Source organism: Saccopteryx bilineata, chromosome 3 (assembly GCF_036850765.1).
Source record: "Saccopteryx bilineata isolate mSacBil1 chromosome 3, mSacBil1_pri_phased_curated, whole genome shotgun sequence".
In the NCBI taxonomy this organism is placed as follows: Eukaryota; Metazoa; Chordata; class Mammalia; order Chiroptera; family Emballonuridae; genus Saccopteryx; species Saccopteryx bilineata.
Window position 1 is genome coordinate 79519024 of NC_089492.1, and position 17272 is coordinate 79536295.

At 41.2% G+C, this 17272-nt stretch overlaps 1 protein-coding gene across 3 annotated transcripts in view; it reads left to right on the top strand.

The window, feature by feature from the left end:
- LRRCC1 (leucine rich repeat and coiled-coil centrosomal protein 1) overlaps nucleotides 1–17272 on the top strand; it is a 28269-nt gene that overhangs the window by 8590 nt on the left and 2407 nt on the right. For 2 of the 3 annotated variants that reach the window (XM_066266418.1, XM_066266420.1), the window contains 12 exons: nucleotides 3536–3732; nucleotides 3985–4132; nucleotides 5057–5205; nucleotides 5765–5969; nucleotides 6780–6919; nucleotides 7827–8028; nucleotides 8440–8625; nucleotides 9386–9560; nucleotides 10300–10463; nucleotides 13179–13387; nucleotides 13470–13607; nucleotides 16038–16173. In XM_066266418.1, the coding sequence (XP_066122515.1) occupies nucleotides 3536–3732; nucleotides 3985–4132; nucleotides 5057–5205; nucleotides 5765–5969; nucleotides 6780–6919; nucleotides 7827–8028; nucleotides 8440–8625; nucleotides 9386–9560; nucleotides 10300–10463; nucleotides 13179–13387; nucleotides 13470–13607; nucleotides 16038–16173 (2049 nt within the window). The remainder of the gene's footprint in view (nucleotides 1–3535; nucleotides 3733–3984; nucleotides 4133–5056; nucleotides 5206–5764; nucleotides 5970–6779; nucleotides 6920–7826; nucleotides 8029–8439; nucleotides 8626–9385; nucleotides 9561–10299; nucleotides 10464–13178; nucleotides 13388–13469; nucleotides 13608–16037; nucleotides 16174–17272) is intronic. The other variant, XM_066266419.1, reaches the window with a different exon arrangement.

The window sequence follows — 17272 nt, forward strand, 5'->3', positions numbered from 1 at the left end:
CAGTCCCACCAGCAGTGCACGATGACTGTCCAGTGTGGGTCGGCACTGACTTGTGTTAGCCATTCTGGTATGGTGACTTTAATTTGCCTGTCACTATTCCTCAATGTTGAGCACTTTTTCATGGGCTTATTGAGTATTCATAAATCTTTTGTGAAGTGATTACTCACATTTTTTGCCTATATTTTTATTAAGTTGTTAGTCTGTTACTGGGTTTTAAAAATTATTATATGTCCTGAATTCTAATGTTAGATATTTGCCAAATATTTGTGAATATTTTCTCCCAAGTTGTGGATTGCATGTTCATTTATTTTGATGAAATCCCATTTATCATTTTTTACTGTTATGGTTATTGCTTTCTGGAAATTTTCAAACTGTTGGGCATCTGCAAGTCACAGAGATATTCTCTTGCATTATTACGTAAAGAGTGATAGTTTTGCCTTTTGCAGCGAGGCCTGTGTGTGGTGGGAGGCAGGGCTGAGGTCACTCCCTCCGTGTGGGCACTCGGTCTTCCCAGCACCGCTTGTTGCAGAGGCTTCTCTTCCTCCACTGGGTGGTTATGATGCCTCTCAGAAAATCACATAACTGTACAAATTATAGAATCTAGCTCTAGTCCCTTTTCTCTGTTTTTTTTCATGTATTTTTTGATCCTGTGCCAAAATCATCCTGTTTTGGTTTTTGTTTCTTTATAGTAATTTTTGATGGCTGGTATTTTCTTTCAATTTTTCCTTTTGTGTTTTCCAAAATTACTTTGGGTATTATAGGTTCTTTGAATTTCTTTAAGCTTTAGAATCAGCTTGCCTATTTCTTAAAAAATGATGTCTTGATATTGAGTCTTAAACCCGTGAACTGTTATTTAGATCTGTTTCATTGTTCTCAGCAGCAGTTTTCAACATACAAGTTTTGCACACCTTTTATTAAATTTGTTCCTAAGAATTTTATTTCATGACATGATCGTAAATGGAACAACTTTTGTTGTTTTGTGTCCCTATGGATTGCTGCTTGTATGTAAAAATGTGGTTGATTTTTGCATACATAACTTGTATCCTATGGCCTTGCTAGATTTATTTGTTCTAGTCCTTGTTTTGTATATTTCTGGTGATTTTCTACAGAAACACCTATATAGAGACATTTTCCTTCTTGATGGCCTTTCTGCTGTTACTCTGCTTTCTTGCAACAGCAGGGGTCTCCAGGGCAGTGCTGAGAAGTGTGAGGGGAGCCTTATCTGGTTTCAGAGCATCTTGCCACATGAAGTGGGACGCTCCTTGTACAGAGGTGTCCTTTATCAAATCAGGTGTACTTCTGTTCCCAGTTTGCTGAGTTTCCTGATGGTGTTGGATTCTTTTTTTTAATCAAATGTTTTTGCACTGAATGGCATGATCATATGGTTTTCCTCTTTATTTATATAATAGGGTGAATTACATTGATTAATTTTTAGGTGATAAACATTGCATTCTTGGGATAAGCCTCAGTAACTATGCTATATTATCTCTTTTCTGTATTCCTGGGTTCAATTTGCTGGTACTTTATAGGGGTTCTTATGTCTTTGCTCATGAGAGATACTGTATTCTAGGGTCTTTGGTTTTAACATTACGATCAATGATGACTGTGTATGTGAGTTGAGACTGTTTTCTCCTGTTTTCTAAGAGTATTTGTGAGACTGGAATTTTTTTTTTTCTTAAATGGTTAGTAGAGTTTACCAGTGAAATCACCTGGGACTGGCAGGGTCTTACTAATGAATTCACCATCTTTAATAATTCCAAGACAACACTTTTTGTTTGGGTCTTGGTCAATTTAGCTGAAGGCTTTATTGATTTCTATAGAGATCAACTTTGTTAGTTTTATCTACTTTTTTCCACAATATCAATTTTTACGTTTTATTGTTTTTTTTTCTACTTACTTTTAATTTATTCTTTATTTTCTAGCTTATTAATGTAAGTGATTAGGGTTTTTTACTTTAGACATGTCTTCTAATTTATGTAATTACTTAAAGCAATGAATGGTCTTTTAAAGCACTACTTTAGTCACATGTAACAGATTTTCTTCTCATTACTATTTAGCTAGGAATATTATCTAATTTCTGTTGTGATTTCTTTCTTCATCCAAGAATTATTTAAAAGTGTCTCATTTACTTTTTCTCAGAGAATATATTCCAGGTAATTTCTGTCCTTTAAATGTACTGAGACCTGTCCTATCGCCCTGCACAGCCCCTCATGGATGTTACTGTGCACTGGAGCAGGACAGGAAGTGTGTTTTACACCTGTAACATCAGGACAGGGTGCTCAGTAGCATTTTCACATGGTTCGTGTCTTTACTGATTGTATTTTTCAATTTTATCAGCCGTATGTGAGGTGTTAAAATGTCCAACTATGATTGTGGATTTGTCTGTTTCTCCCTTTAATTATCTTAACATTTACTCTGGGTTTTCACCAGTTTGGCTACACTGTGCTTAAGGATGGTTTTCTTCATATATATCCTGCTTAAGGTTTGTTTCTCTAAGCATTTTAAATTTGTAAATTTATGTCCTTACTCATTTAGGGAAATTGTGGACATTATTTCTTCAAATATTTTTCTGTCCCACTTTTTCTCTTCTCTCTTTATTCAAATTCCACTTGATCTTTTGATATTGTCCCACAGTTCCCTGAGACTCTAAATATTCTACCGTTTTTCTTGTGTGTTCTTTATATTGAATAATTTCTACTGTACTTCTTCAAGTTCACTATTCTTTCTTTTGTCACCTCATTCTTCTGTGAAGCCAGCCTCTTTTTAAAAAATAATTTCTATTTGCTGAATTTATCTCTTTATTCATGATAAGCATATTTTTTTATATCATTGAGCACGGCTATGATCACTGTTTTAAAGTTTTTGTCTGCTTATTTGGGCATTTGGGTTCTCCTGGGTTAGGTCCCACTCAATGGCCTTTTCTCTCAGTGTAGGTCATATTTCCTGGCTCTTCCTGTGGTGAGTGTTGTTGGGTTTTGTTCTGGTGTTGTGAGTGCTCTGTTGTGGAAACTCGATGCTATGGCAGCAAGCATTTAGGTTGCTTTGACTTAAACTCTCACTTTGTCTTTGGGGCTGCTTACTTTTGTCTTTACTGGACTTTTTGCCATCTCTGTGCTGTCCTCTGACTATTCAGAACCCAAACATGGTTTTTCTATCCACATTTTATACTATATAGTGCTTGTTGTGGTATGTTCTCAGGCTAAAACCACAAACAGAAACACCCCATCTGGTTATTTTCCCACGTACAAACTCCCCTCTAAAAAAAGCCTATTTCTGTTCACTTTTCAGGCCTCCAAATTGTTTGTTTGTTGTTTGTATTTGTGTTTTTCCCAGTTTATAGTTTTTACGTGAGGGTTACCTCACAGGAGCCCATTTGACCTTAACAGAGGCTGAGTCCCTGTATTTAATGCCAAACATACTCACTTCATAAACCCTTTATCTTATAAAAGGTTATTATATATTAGGAGATTTCAAATTTAGTCTTTTATACCGAATCAAACTTTTATAACAAACTTTGTTGGTTTCTCTGTTCTAGACTTCTAGTTCTTTAATGGATAATGTTCCTGAGAAAGACCTGCTACCGAAAAGAGACACAGACATGACATCTGACAGTGACTATGGGAACAAAAAAGATTGTAATAGAAAAATTCCTCGGAGATCCAAAATCCCATATTATGCCAAAACAATTCAGACTATTAAGCACCACAATAAAAACAGCAACACTTTTATAAGGTACTTGTTTCAGTTTTAGAAATTCACATAGGCACACAGGTTAATACTGCCGGCTTCTACCCTAAAGCGATCATGGTAATAGTTTTACATTTCTAAAGTCAGCGATGTGACTTCTCGCCTTGCTGGCTTTGATTTGGTCTGTACACTCATATAAACTTAGAAGGATCCCGTTGTCTGTAACAGATCACCTTTCTGTTGTGAAAAATACAAATGCTGCCTATTTCCACAGGCTATTTTCTGTTTTATTTGCAGTTGTAATCGTAAAATAAAACAGCCTTTTTTTAAAGAACTGTACGTGAGGTCATCTCTGGTGAATTCTAACAGATCAGAAGAAGCAGAAGAGCAGAAGACTGACCTAATTAAAGTGGACAACCGTTGCTCAGAGGACAACACCTACCTGGTAAGACTGACGAGATTCAGCAGAAGTGAATGTGAACCATTTTGAGTTTTAAATACATTGGTCCCCAAAAAATGATGCAAGTTTTTATAAGCAAAAAAGGTTGTGTATATTCTTATTGGAGTGATGGAAATTAGTTTGTATCTCCCTTTCTGGTTTCCAGGTTTTGTGTGATGTTACTAGTTTTGTAATTTTTAAAGGAATGGAAATTATGTGTTTATTTCAGTGAAGACCTGTATTAAGTACTTGTGGAGGAGGAAACTGGTCCAAATTTTCAAATTCTTATTTCTTTAGCAGTGGTTCCTTTTGGGTCTCAGACACTTTTAAATATCTAAGGACATCTGTGTGTCTTCTCAGAGAAGTCTACTTTTATGCACACTCAACAGATGTGTGTAAATTCAGGGTTTTCAGGGACTCTTCCCAAACCCAGTTTTGGGCCCATGGATTCCATAGTAAGAGGCATTTAAGGATTTAAAAATTCTTCAGTATTTTCCTTAATCATTCTTGGGTTAAGAATTTTTAGTACACTGGTTTATTTATCATTTTATTAACTTGCCTATTTTACTTGTGAAGTACTGGTTTTGATCGTAATGTGCACTGTTCTTCCAATAATACAATTGCTTTTTAAACTATTTCACACCTTTCATAGTATTGGTTTCCTCCTCTTATTCTCAAGGGCAGAGACTTGAATAGCGAGAACGATCACAGTAGTTGTCATTAGGACAGCAGCGGCGGCGGACACATCCTGCGGGGTCTGCAGGCACCCACAGCGGGTGCTGTCCTGTGCTCTTTGCTTCCATCCATTTCCTTAGTGCTCCCCCCTGCCCTTCGATGAGGTGCTGTTATTCCCATATCGTAAATGAGAGAACGGAGGTGGTGAGAGTTAGGTAACTTTTCCAGGTCACAGACGCTGTTATCCTCTCTCAGATACTTGTTGAGCAGCTAGACCAGGAGAGAGAGAAGAGATGGAAAGCGGAACAGGCTGAAAAGAAGCTGAGGGACTATATTGATGAGCTGCACAAGCACGCCAGTGAGAAGGAGGACATCCACAGCCTGGCTCTGCTCACCACAGACAGGTAGGGGAGCCCACATTGGACCCAGGACAACACACAGGGAACACTGAACTTGTAGTCAGGTTCAGACACCATTGTTTAAACGAGCTGTAACGAGATCAGAATAGCGCATGTGGTTTTAGTTTGATTTGAACTAATTGTAGTGCAAGTTTAATATGTCATTAGCTTGTGGCATAAAGAAAGAATTCAGGCCACAATGTTTGGGACCCACAGCTGGAGGTGCCAGACAGATGACTAGTCTACCAGAGGGAGGCAAGTGGGAGGCCTGGAAGGCTCTGGCCTGCCTGACTCCTGCTGGCTCCCAGCCTGTACCAGGTGCAGTGCCTGAAGCAGGTTGTGAGTAAAATTTTGCTGTTGAGTGAAGGTCTGTTAGTTCAGGTAGAATGCTTTTTCTTCCAGCACTGTCTCAGTTTCAGGGATAAGAGAGAGGCATGTTACTCTGTTTTTCAGCCTTTTTTTTAACCTAGTAGGAGTTTGAGCATACTTCAAATCTTCCTCTGGACTGTGACCTTTGATGGTACCTTTTTTAATGTGTAATACACACATCTTATTTCTGCTTTAGGTTAAAGGAAGTTATTTTTAAAGAGAGAAATTCCAAGGTGCAACTCGAAAATATGGTTCACAGACTTCAGAATGAAATTAAAAAGCTAACTATTGAATTAATTAAAGCGAGAGACCAGCAGGAGGATCACCTGAGACACATGGGAGCCCTGGAGCGGGCGCTGGAGAAGATGGAAAGACAGAGAGGCCAGCAGCAGGCCGCCCAGGTGGGTCTCTGCTCCGTCCGTAGCCCCTGGGAGCACCGTGCTGGCTCTGTCCTGGGACGCCCTGCTCCGGGTAGGCTCAGGGTTAGGTCTGTGCTGAAGTTAATTTGAGGACCCCTGGCCCTAGCACTCACAAAGCAATCAGAGGACGTGGTGGACATATTTCAGGTTGTTAGGTTTGTTCCAAAAGCTAGGATTTAGCCTCTTTGGGGCACCTGAAAGTATTTCTTTTTATATTTTTATTGACTTTATTGGGGTGACATTGGTTAATAAATTATATAGGTTTCAGGTGATGAACAGTTCTATGACACATCATCTGTATACTGTATTGTATGCTCACCACCCCAAGTCTCTTTCCATCACCATTCATCTCCCATTTACTTCTTTAACCTGCCCTCACCTGTTTTCCCTCTGGTAATCACCATACTGTTGTCTTTGTCTATGGGGAGGGGGTCATTTTTGCCGTGTCCTCCCCACCCCCCGCCACTGAAACCCTTCACTGTTTTTCACCCAGCCCCCAACCCCCCTCCCCTCTGACAGCTCATTCTGCTTGCTGTATCTATGAGTTTCTTTCTGTTTTGTGCTGAAGGTATTTCACTTGCACACTTCCCTTGTGGAAATTCTCATTACAATACGCAAGTGTATTCGATGCTTCCAAGGCTATGCCATGTGACCTCAGCATTGTTAGACTAGGAGATTATGAAAATCAGGCATCAGGCTCCCATATTGAGAAGGCACTTTTCTCTGGGAGTATGGCAATGAAGCAGAAGCAGGGGAACTCTTACCTACGTTCTGTGACTGTGCTTTCCTCAGATGCGGCTCATCCAGGAGGTAGAGCTTAAAGCCGCGGCTGCCGACCAAGAAATCACCTTACTCCGCACCTCCCTTCAGCAGGAGAAGGACCAGGTGCAGCAGCTGCATGACCTCCTTGCCCTGAAGGAACAGGAGCACAGGTATATGGAACCAGCCGCAAACACTGCTGTTCAAGCACAAGGAGGGAGCTGCATAGTCTCCCAGCCCCTCCACAAACACAAGCCACGGAGCTCGTGGGCTGACATGCTGCGTGTGCACCAGGGTCTGTCTTCCAGTGCAGCTGGCAGCTCACAGACAGAAAACTGCAAGTGTGTGCATGTTCAGGTCATCAGTGTCCTGGACTCCTCTGAAGCAGGTGTCAACAGACTGTTTCTGTGAAGGGCCAGGCAGGACACATTTCAGCTTTGCAGGCCTCCCTTTCCTGCCTTACCATAGACAGCCCGTAAACGAGCGGGAGCACTGTGTACATGATAGTGTGTTTCTGGAAAGGGCGCAGGCTGGTGGCAGCAGCGGCACAAGGAGCGGCTGTGCCTACGCGGTGAAGGGACACGTCGGCGGCTTGCCTCTTACTGTTCCCAGCTGAACTATGCGTTCATGTAGACGATAAATATTGACACTCTGGGGAAAATTGACATCCTGTGTGGGGGCAGGACAGCTACAGAAGATTGAGGAAAATCATCAAAGTCAAAGTTGGTGAATAATTTCATAGTTTCACTGATTTTTTTTCCTGTAACTAACTCCCAGTACCAGTCAAGTTGTATTTGTTGTATGTCAAAGACTGAGCCAGAGCAGAAGGGACAGGGTGGGGACCTTCGTGGGTGCATCTGCAGAACCCGGAGCCTGGCCTGCCTGGTGAACCCAGGTGTGGGGCACTCTTGCTCCCCACGCCATTGAACCGAGTCAGGGAGAACTCTGCTCCATCTCTGCCCGTCATTTCTGTGCTTGATCCTAAATGAACACGAGGGGCTATGGCAGATTTAAAGACTTTTCAAGTTTTTCTTTCCAGGTGAACAACATCCTGTGATTTCTGTTTGTTTTTCATTTCAGGAAAGAACTTGAAACAAGGGCGTTTTTCAGTGACACTGAGTTCCAGGAAGCCTTGGCCAAGGAAGTAGCTAAAGAGGAGATGAGGCACGAGCAGGAGATAAAGGTGTATCAAGGCAAGATCGACGCCCTCAACCAGCAGTACCTGGACCTGGAGAACGAGTTTCGTATTGCTCTGACTGTCGAAGCTAGGAGGTTTAAAGATGTAAGAATTGGCATTTAGCTTTTTATTGAAAACAGAAGCAGCGAGATATGGTGTGATGGGAGGCCACACTTGCGTAGAGTTCTAGCTCTGTGGATGTGTTGGCTATCTGACCTTAGAAGATCACTTAAAGACAGATCCCTGGTTTCCTCACCCCTCAGTGAGATTGTACATGGTCAGATGAAGCGAGAGTTGGGAAACCCATAGGGCAGGGCTTGGCAGAGCGACCCCGGGCTGCAGCCTCTGTGTGTCGGTAGACCACAAACCACAGGGCCTGGCCCGCAAAGCCACTATGTATGAGTTTTATTCTTAACCTCTGTGATTCTAAACATGAAAGAAGTAAGCTGTTTCCAAAAACAAATATTTTCTAAATATTTGGAGAACTGCTATTTATAATACAATTTTGAAATATAGGTTAAAGATGGTTTTGAAAGTATTGCAACTGAGTTAGCAAAGAGCAAGCATGCTCTTGTTTGGGCGCAACGGAAAGAAAACGAGTCTTCCTCTCTAATTAAAGATCTGACCTGCATGGTGAAGGAGCAAAAGGCAAAGCTCTCAGAAGTTTCCAAATTGAAACATGAAACAGCAGCAAGCTTGCAGGTGAGACACTGCAACAACATTATATTTCCTTTTTAATTTTTTACATCATTTTCTCAGGTGCCTCCAATGATTTTAAGAAGTGCAGGATGTCAAACTTTTAAATAATACTGATTGCGTATTTGACATGTATGGGGAAAGTGATAGAGCTAAGAGAGGTTAACTGATTTCAGAGCACTGCTTACACTAAAATAGTACTGAAATAAAATAGGAGAACTAACTGGAAGAAGTGTGATAAGTAACTCAGTGAGTGCAGTGACCAACAAATTGTGCTGGTGACTCTCACATGGCTGACATTTGGGAAACACTGCATGAGTCACTGATAATACTTCTGTGGTAGTGATGGTGTTTTAGATATACCTACTGTCATAAATATAAATAAATTTCTGTTGTCACTGTTTTAAACATGAGGGATATTTTGCCTAAGAGAACTTTCTTCCTGCAAGTGACCTCTAGACTATTGATAGAAATGCTGAGGAAGTTTGAGTTTTACTGGTGTAACTGCTCTCTTAGGGTCTTAGAATAAAATTCAGAGTGTTTGAAGGAGTAGCCTTTTGTAATGAATTTTTATTTCCTGACCTACATTTATCAAAGTTAATAAAACTAAAACTTTTTTTGATGTAAAATTTAGGAACATTTACTTGGTATTTACTTAAATAATATTTTTTTCTTATTATAAAATGAAAAAAGGTTGAAAATAAAGAAGCATTTAAATGTAACAATTACTTGGTGTTTTTTTTTCAATGTTCTGGGGAATATACAGAATCAGGTCAACACCCTAGAAGTCCTGATTGAGGACGACAAGCAGAAGAGCATTCAGATCGAGGTTCTCAAGAATGAGAAGGTCCAGCTCATTTCCGAGCTGGCGGCCAAGGAGTCCCTCATTTACGGTCTGAGGACAGAGAGAAAAGTGTGGGGACATGAGCTGGCACAACAGGGTAAGAGTCTCAGATTTTCAGAAGGCAAAGAGCCCACTTTTCTAAACAAACAAATCTGTGTTTTTGAGAGAAAACGCAATGGGGTGGCCACACTGTCCTGTGCCTCCCAGAGTGGGAGATAGTCTGTTACACCAGTTACAAGTTCCCACTCTGACTCTTCCCTGTGTAATTGGGTTCCTTTTCTGAGCAGGTATACCATTATAGGACCACAGCTGAGTAAGTTGTTGAAAATGACCATTTCTTACATGGTGATGGGTGCAGCATTCAGTCTGTTACACACAGAGAAATGTGCAAAGCTCATGGACAGCAACCACCATCCGCCTGGGTAGACTTGCCCGGTCCTCCCCCTTTCCAGTCGCTGTGCAGCAAGCCCTGGCCGGTGTCAGAGCTTCCCAGGCACTTTGCAGGTGTTGGCTTTATTGCCACACAGTTCTTACCACTCCACCATGACATATTTTACATGGTTTTGGTGGTTTGTTGCCATAACATGACCAGTTAAATAGTACCTGTCTCAGTTACTTGTTCGTGGTTTGTAGTATTAGGTTTCCAAACAGCCACAGGTGTTCAGAAGGCCTTTTTGTGCTCTTGTCCTTTCTTCTTCATATTGGGCTGTTATACATCTTCTTTCTTTAATCAGTTTTTGTTTTTACTTAGTATATCACACGTTGTTAAGTTAGTTGTTCATAAAACGCACATCCTCCTCAGTCCTGTTAACGTTTGTTGCTGTGGTGCTTCTCAGGATCCTGTCTGGCCCAGGACCGTGGTAAACTAGAGGCGCAGATTGAAAGTTTACGCAGTGAGAACGAGTCTCTGCGGAAGGCAAGCGAGCAGGACAGCGACGCACTGAGAATCAAGTGCAAAATCATAGACGACCAGACAGAGACCATCAGGAAGTTAAAATGTGTAAGTGTGGCGTTTTGTTTGGGGAGGAGAGCCTGTGGCAGGTTTGAAGACCTGTGTATCAGAGTATCCAATAAATTCTCGTCTCTGCAAATCCCAACTGTTGTGGAACATAGGACAGAGGAACATGTGCTTCTCTTCGCATGTCAGCCCCTTTGCGTTTAAAAGTGGAGTATGCATTCATTTATTAACTTGAAATTACTTTTACTTCAAAGTTTTATGGAAAATGTTATTATGGCCCTTTGAAATAACTGGAAATTGTGTTCATGAAGGGGTAGGAATCAGGAACATTAACGTTTCATATGTTTAAAATATCCTTTTAAAGCATTGGGCATCATCATTCCATACTGCTAGCTGACGTCTCAAAGTTAGACATGCGTACTCTGGTGCACGTAACAGCGAGTGAAAACATTGCAGTCCCGCGCTTGTGCCAAGGCCACCGCGTATGCCCTTTCCCCAGTCGGCCCTGTCTTGAGAGAATGCGAACAGGATCACTTGTTTCAAAGCATCGAACATGAAAATTCTCCAGAGGAATTTTCTGAGACTTATCTTGAGCACTAAGTCAAACTTAAATTCCAAAATTTTCTTGGAGAGATTCTCTTAAAGTATAAAAATAACTGAAAAGGCAGTTTTTACAGAAAGTTATAAATGGGGTATCACCCATAAAGTTAGGAACTCTAAGATTAGATTTTTTTCCTTAGTTATTTTTAAGAAACTCCTTGAGAACTCAATTTTATCAAGTACAGAAAATAAAGAAACCTATTTATCTTCATGTTGCTTTATCCATAGCTAGATGTGGTTAGAAATGCTTGAACTATAATACCCCAAACAATTAATTATACTGGTGTTTACACAATTGAAAATTTGCCCTCAGTATAGCCAGTATTTCAAATGTATCTGTCATGCGTGCCAAGCTGCACTGAAAATTACTGAAATTTTTTAGCAGTAACCCTTTTTCTTGTTTTAAAAACCTAGCTGAGTTTATTTTGTTTTGGATTAAGGTAAAAATGAAACAGGAAGGCTGGTGATTTACATTTAAATCTCACTGGGCAAAGCAGATTAGACATTTAATGCAATGCGTTGTTTGGCTTAACCGCACAGTGGGACTGATGCCTTATCAATCTGAGCCATGTTTTGGATGGAAATGACTATTAATGACATAGTAGAACCAAAAATCAGATGTTAGTTTTCGATTTTTGGTAAAAAAATAGGAAACATTGTTAGCTTTTAACCCAATATTTTTCCCCCACAATTTAATACATTTATTTTAATGGTCATTATATCAGTCTCAAAGATATGAACATTAATGGTGCTTTCCCAATAATCACAAATCATGCAGAGACAGCTAGGCATAATTTCTCTCAGCAGTAATATCATCATAGCTAATAACTTAAAGTTAGGATAATGGTCTAATCTGCAAAATTGGGAGTTAACAAAGTAGATTCTATAGTTAGCATCTGACTATGGAAGTCAGAAAAAAATTTTGAAATTCTGTTCCCTCCTGGGTATTATGTTGGTACACTGCAGTATATATAGATCATGACACTGGTGCTGCAGTATTGGGTTGGTTCATGAGAGTCTTCTGTTTCTTTTGTGAGTTCCTGGTATCTGTGTCAGGACTGCCTTCTCCTCAGTACTTGAGAGAGTTTTGGAAGAAAATAAGCAATTCCTGACTTGTGCAAATGTTGGTCAAGACTCCTATTTTTGCTTAAAATATTTAGCTGTAGTCTGACTTGTGGTAGCGCAGTAGATAAAGCATCAACCTAGAATGCTGGGGTTGCTAGTTCGAATCCCTGGGCTTGCCTCATCAAGGCACATTCGGAAAGGAACTAGGAGTAGATTCTTCCTGCATCTCTCCTTCTTTCTCCCTCTGTCTCTCTCCCTGTCTCTCTCCCTTATTCCCTCTCTCCTCTTTCCAAAAATCAATTTTAAAAAATCTAAAAAAAAAAAAAGAATATTTAGCTGTATAAATACTCACTGAGGACTGAACCACATTTTGTATGAGATAATCCATAAATGGGCAAGTGGGTCAGGGGAGAAACAGGACAGAAATAAGACCACTTCTGTGGCCTCACTGCAGCCAGACGCCCAGGTAGCCCCATGTTATACACAGACCGGCTTCATTGGGATAAACAGCCCCTGTGAGGCCTAGAACCTGCAGACGTTGCAGAGTGCCCTGGCAGTCCGCCGTCTGTCCTGTCTGACTCACAATGCAGAAGACTGACTAAAGGGAGGTTGGGGTGTAAAGCCTGTTTGCACATGACAGGGTAGTAGTGATGAAGTCACACTTTATTAAAAAAGTACTTGCACATCAGAAATAGTTCCATTTCTGCCACTGTGCCCACTGAGCAGCAGTCCTGGCTGCATTGCTGGCTGCCAGCCACCTGGAGCCTGTCTCTTCCTGTGCTGAGGGCAGGTTCTTTCAGGTGCAGGATCATGCTCACTGTGCTGCTCTCTTCTTCCCTTCCTCCCTGTGTGATTAATAATGACTAACTTCCCGAACTAAAAAGTGTGAATAGGGCAGGAATTTTCTCTCTTAACAGCATTGGAAGTAGTAGTAATGTTTGTGATAAACAGTGTTCTGTATATCTTTTCTAAAACCCTCAATGAATATTTAATTTTTTTAATTTGTAGTTTTTATAACGATTTCAAACCACATCTAATTAATTAGGAAATGAGACGTCTAGGATTAATAAAGTACTGGTTATTCTATTGAAGTGTTTACAGGAAAGAGAGGAACAAATAAAAAAATTAGAAGAAAGGATCACAGAGATACAGAAATGTTCTCAGAAACAACTTGAAGAAAAGTCTTTGCAGCTGGATGACATACTTGAGAAACTACAAAGACACAATGAAAGAAAAGAAAAGCTAAAACAGCAGTTGCAAGCAAAGGAATTAGAACTTGAAGAAATTAGAAAAGCTTACAGGTATGGTACCTCCCGGTGAGAGATTGAGCGGCCCAGGGGCATTGACCAGTTTTGTTTCTGAAGCTGTCTCTTCTCCCATCAGTACCCTCAATCAGAGGTGGCATGATAAAGGGGAGCTGCTCTGTAACCTGGAAATGCAAGTGAAAGAAGCCAAGGAGAAATTTGAAAACAAGGAGAGGAAGCTGAAGGCAGAAAGAGACAAAAGTATTGAGCTGCAAAAGTAAGCATTCAGCCCTCCGGGACCAGGACCTCTGTGAACAAACTGCACTGGAATGGGGCGGGGGTGGGCAGACAGAAGGAGGGAGCGAAAGCCTGTGGATGCACTGTGCGCTACAGGCTTCATTTCAGTTCCACATCCCTCCACAGAGGGAAGGGGGTGGCTCCCCTCTGGTAGTGTGAGCTTCACTGTGTCTGAGAGTTTGTGTGGGAGTGCATTGCCTGGCACACGTACTTAACTGTGTGAATGCTCGTTTTTAGTACTGTGCTTACTGTTTTCATGCTTTTTGATTGGAAGCAGACAGTGGTATTTTTGGCTGTTGTGTGTGGACTTCAGAATGTATGTCGCTTGATCTCTAGGGCTCTGGGGTAGAGACGCAAGGGCTGATTTCATGGAGGCAGGAAGACGTGTTCCTAGGTATCATGTGCGTTTTATAAATGCTGTAGAGGAAATGCAGGTTCACCTTGTACACTCTGTAACCAGACCTATTCAAATCATTTACAAACTTGACTGCCTTGAAAATAGGTAGTGTAGTTTCACGATCAGTCTTGTCATGATAGAGTGGTCTAGATCAGTGGTCCCCAACCCCCAGGCTGCGGACCAGTACCGGTCCATGGGCCATTTGGTACTGGTCCACAGAGAAAGAATAAATAACTTACATTATTCCGTTTTATTTATATTTAAGTCTGAACGATGTTTTATTTTTTAAAAATGACTAGATTCCCTCTGTTACATCCAAGACTCACTCTTGACACTTGTCTCGGTCACGTGATACATTTATCCGTCCTACCCTAAAGGCCGGTCCATGAAAATATTTTGACATTAAACCAGTCCGTGGCCCAAAAAAGGTTGGGGACCACTGGTCTAGATAGCATGGCCTATAGACTGCCACAGCCACTGTGCCCACCCGGCAGGTCTCAGGCCTTGGATTGGACTCGCCATAGTTAAACTCCAGGGAAGTAGAAGTGGCACTATACGCTGCAGAAAGGTTGATTGATAGCAGCGACTGGTGTGTCTGCTAATGCAGTGGTCCCCAACCCCTGGACCACGGACCGGTACTGGTCTGTGGGTCATTTGGTACCAGTCCGCAGAGAAAGAATAAATAACTTACATTATTTCCGTTTTATTTATATTTAAGTCTGAACAATGTTTTATTTTTAAAAAATAACCCGATTCCCTCTATTACATCTGTCTAAGACTCAATCTTGACGCTTGTCTCGGTCACGTGATACATTTATCCGTCCCACCCTAAAGGCTGGTCTGTGAAAATATTTTCTGACATTAAACCGGTCCGTGGCCCAAAAAAGGTTGGGGACCACTGTTGGGGTGCTAATGCACCCTGTTGCACTTGCTTTAGCCAGCTGCTCCAGGGTCTTTGCTTGGAACCTGTATAACTTTTTCTCCTGTCCATCACAGCTTTGCAATTGGCAATAGTCCTTAAGATCCTATAAGAAAGAATCATTTCCTATAAACAGCATTTCCTAAACTCAATAAAAGTCATAAAGCCTGGCAAGTTTCAGAAGCTGCTATATTTCACCGTTCAACATGTCATCAGTGGTGAAACCGTAGACCTGACTTTATGTGTTAGTGCCTTTCTTACGGAGAGTGGTCTATATGATTTCTAATTCAATGGGGTTTTAATAAAATAAGCAAGTTACTGTTAATAACATTTTATTTGTGTAGCTTTATAATGTTTAAATTGATTTTTTTTCTTCTCTTTGAACACAGCAGCAGTGATTCTGTGAGGGTGGCAGAGCAGGCGGGACTGTTCTGTTTCATATTGGAAGCTTCGGGTGGGGTCTGAGTCGCCCTTGGTCACATGGGCAATGTTGCAGCTGGGAACAGAAGAAAGGCTCCAATTCCTGGTCCTTATGTTCAGTCATAACTTCTGTGGGCAATACCAGGACCCATAAATGTGTTCATTATGGAATTAACTTTTAACTAAAACCATTCATATTTAACATCAAGAAATGGGTGTTGGTGCTAAATTTTATGAATACTATATAATGTGTTTATTAGCCTAGGATTTTATCTGTTAAGCATTAGCACAGGGAGGTCAGATGTCCTTGCTTATAAATGTAAACCTGCCTATAGTATACCTTCTGAAGTTAATCATCACACTGCAAATCCATGGAGGAAAGAAGGACGGAGGGGAGTGTCTATGAAGGGACTTATAAATGGTTTTCTTAGACCCCAAATAGATGAGAGCCAGAGCACTCGGACCTGCAGAGGGTAAGAAGGTAACAAAAGTATGCAGATGTGACCCACCTTGTTCTGGACGTTGAACTGTGATACCTGGACTCACCCAGGATAGACAGCCCTTGACTGTTAAATGCAGTTATGCTTCCATTATAATGTTAACATAACAGCTGCCCTCTCAGGAGAAAAACACCCTTTACACACAGTGGTTTTGGTTTTGGTTTTTGTTTTAAGGGATGCTATGGAAAAGCTTCAGAGCATGGACGACGCCTTTAAGAAACAAGTGGAGGCGATGGTTGAAGCGCATCAGGCTGAAATAATACAACTGGTGAACGAAAAGCAGAAATGTATTGATTCTGCAAATTTAAAGGTACTGTAAATAAAATGCACCTTGATCAGTATTGAATTGTTACAGCTAAATAAATTGAGAGTTATAAAGAGAAAAGGCAGCATGATTTAATGACCAAATGAATATTAAGGATGTTTCTAAAACTATCGTGTAGCCGGGCCAAAAAGTTGGTAAAACTTAAGATTGTTTGTAGAATATAATTCTGATGAAACCGAAATTATCGGTTTGATCCTGGTGTGTCCTGTTCCACGATCCCTGGATACAAATCGCCATCACTCCAACCAGTCCCAGCGCGAAGCCACCTTGCATGCACATAGGCAGGGTGAGAACTGAATGTGTGAGACACAGTCCATCACTACCTTGGGGAAGTTGTAAGTAGTGTTATTAACAGTTAGGGCTCAGGACTGTCATTAACAAATGCACACATTTAGAGTGGTATTAGGTTAGGGGCACCCATCATGGTCTCCTGCAGCTTTTCATATACACATGAGCTTCCCCTGAAATTTTCAATAGGTGATTCTGATGTTACTCCTCTGCTGAGATCAGCTAGCTGAGGGGACAGTTGTGAAATTCCTTTTTTCCCTGATTTTGAAGTGGCCTTAAGAAACAGATACAGTAGTCACCCCCAACCCCCATCTGCCATTTCACTTTCTGAGATTTTGGTTTCCTGTGGTTAGTTGTAATTTGAAATATTAAACAGAAAATTCTAGAAATAATGTTTTAAATAACACACCATTCTGAGTTACATGATGAAATCCGCCCCGCCCTGTCCACCCCAAATGCGAGTCACCCCTGTCTAGTGTCCATGCTGTGTGTGCTCCCCTCCCGTGAGCTACTGAGCAGCCACCTCGGTGGTCAGACCGACCGTCGCAGTGCCGCAGGGCTTGTGTGCGAGTCACATTCACCTAACTTAACCACGGCCCGAGAACGCAGGAGTAGCGATGTGGGCAGCTTGGACGTGCCGGAGAGAAGGCGCAGGAGCTTCCTTCGTGTGGAAAGGGGAGCGTGCTGGACTGGAATGGGAGAGGAAATTCGAGTGCTGAGGTTGCTAAAATCTGTACTGAGAACGAATCTTCTATCATGAAATTATGACGAAGGAAAAAGAAATTCATGCTAGTTT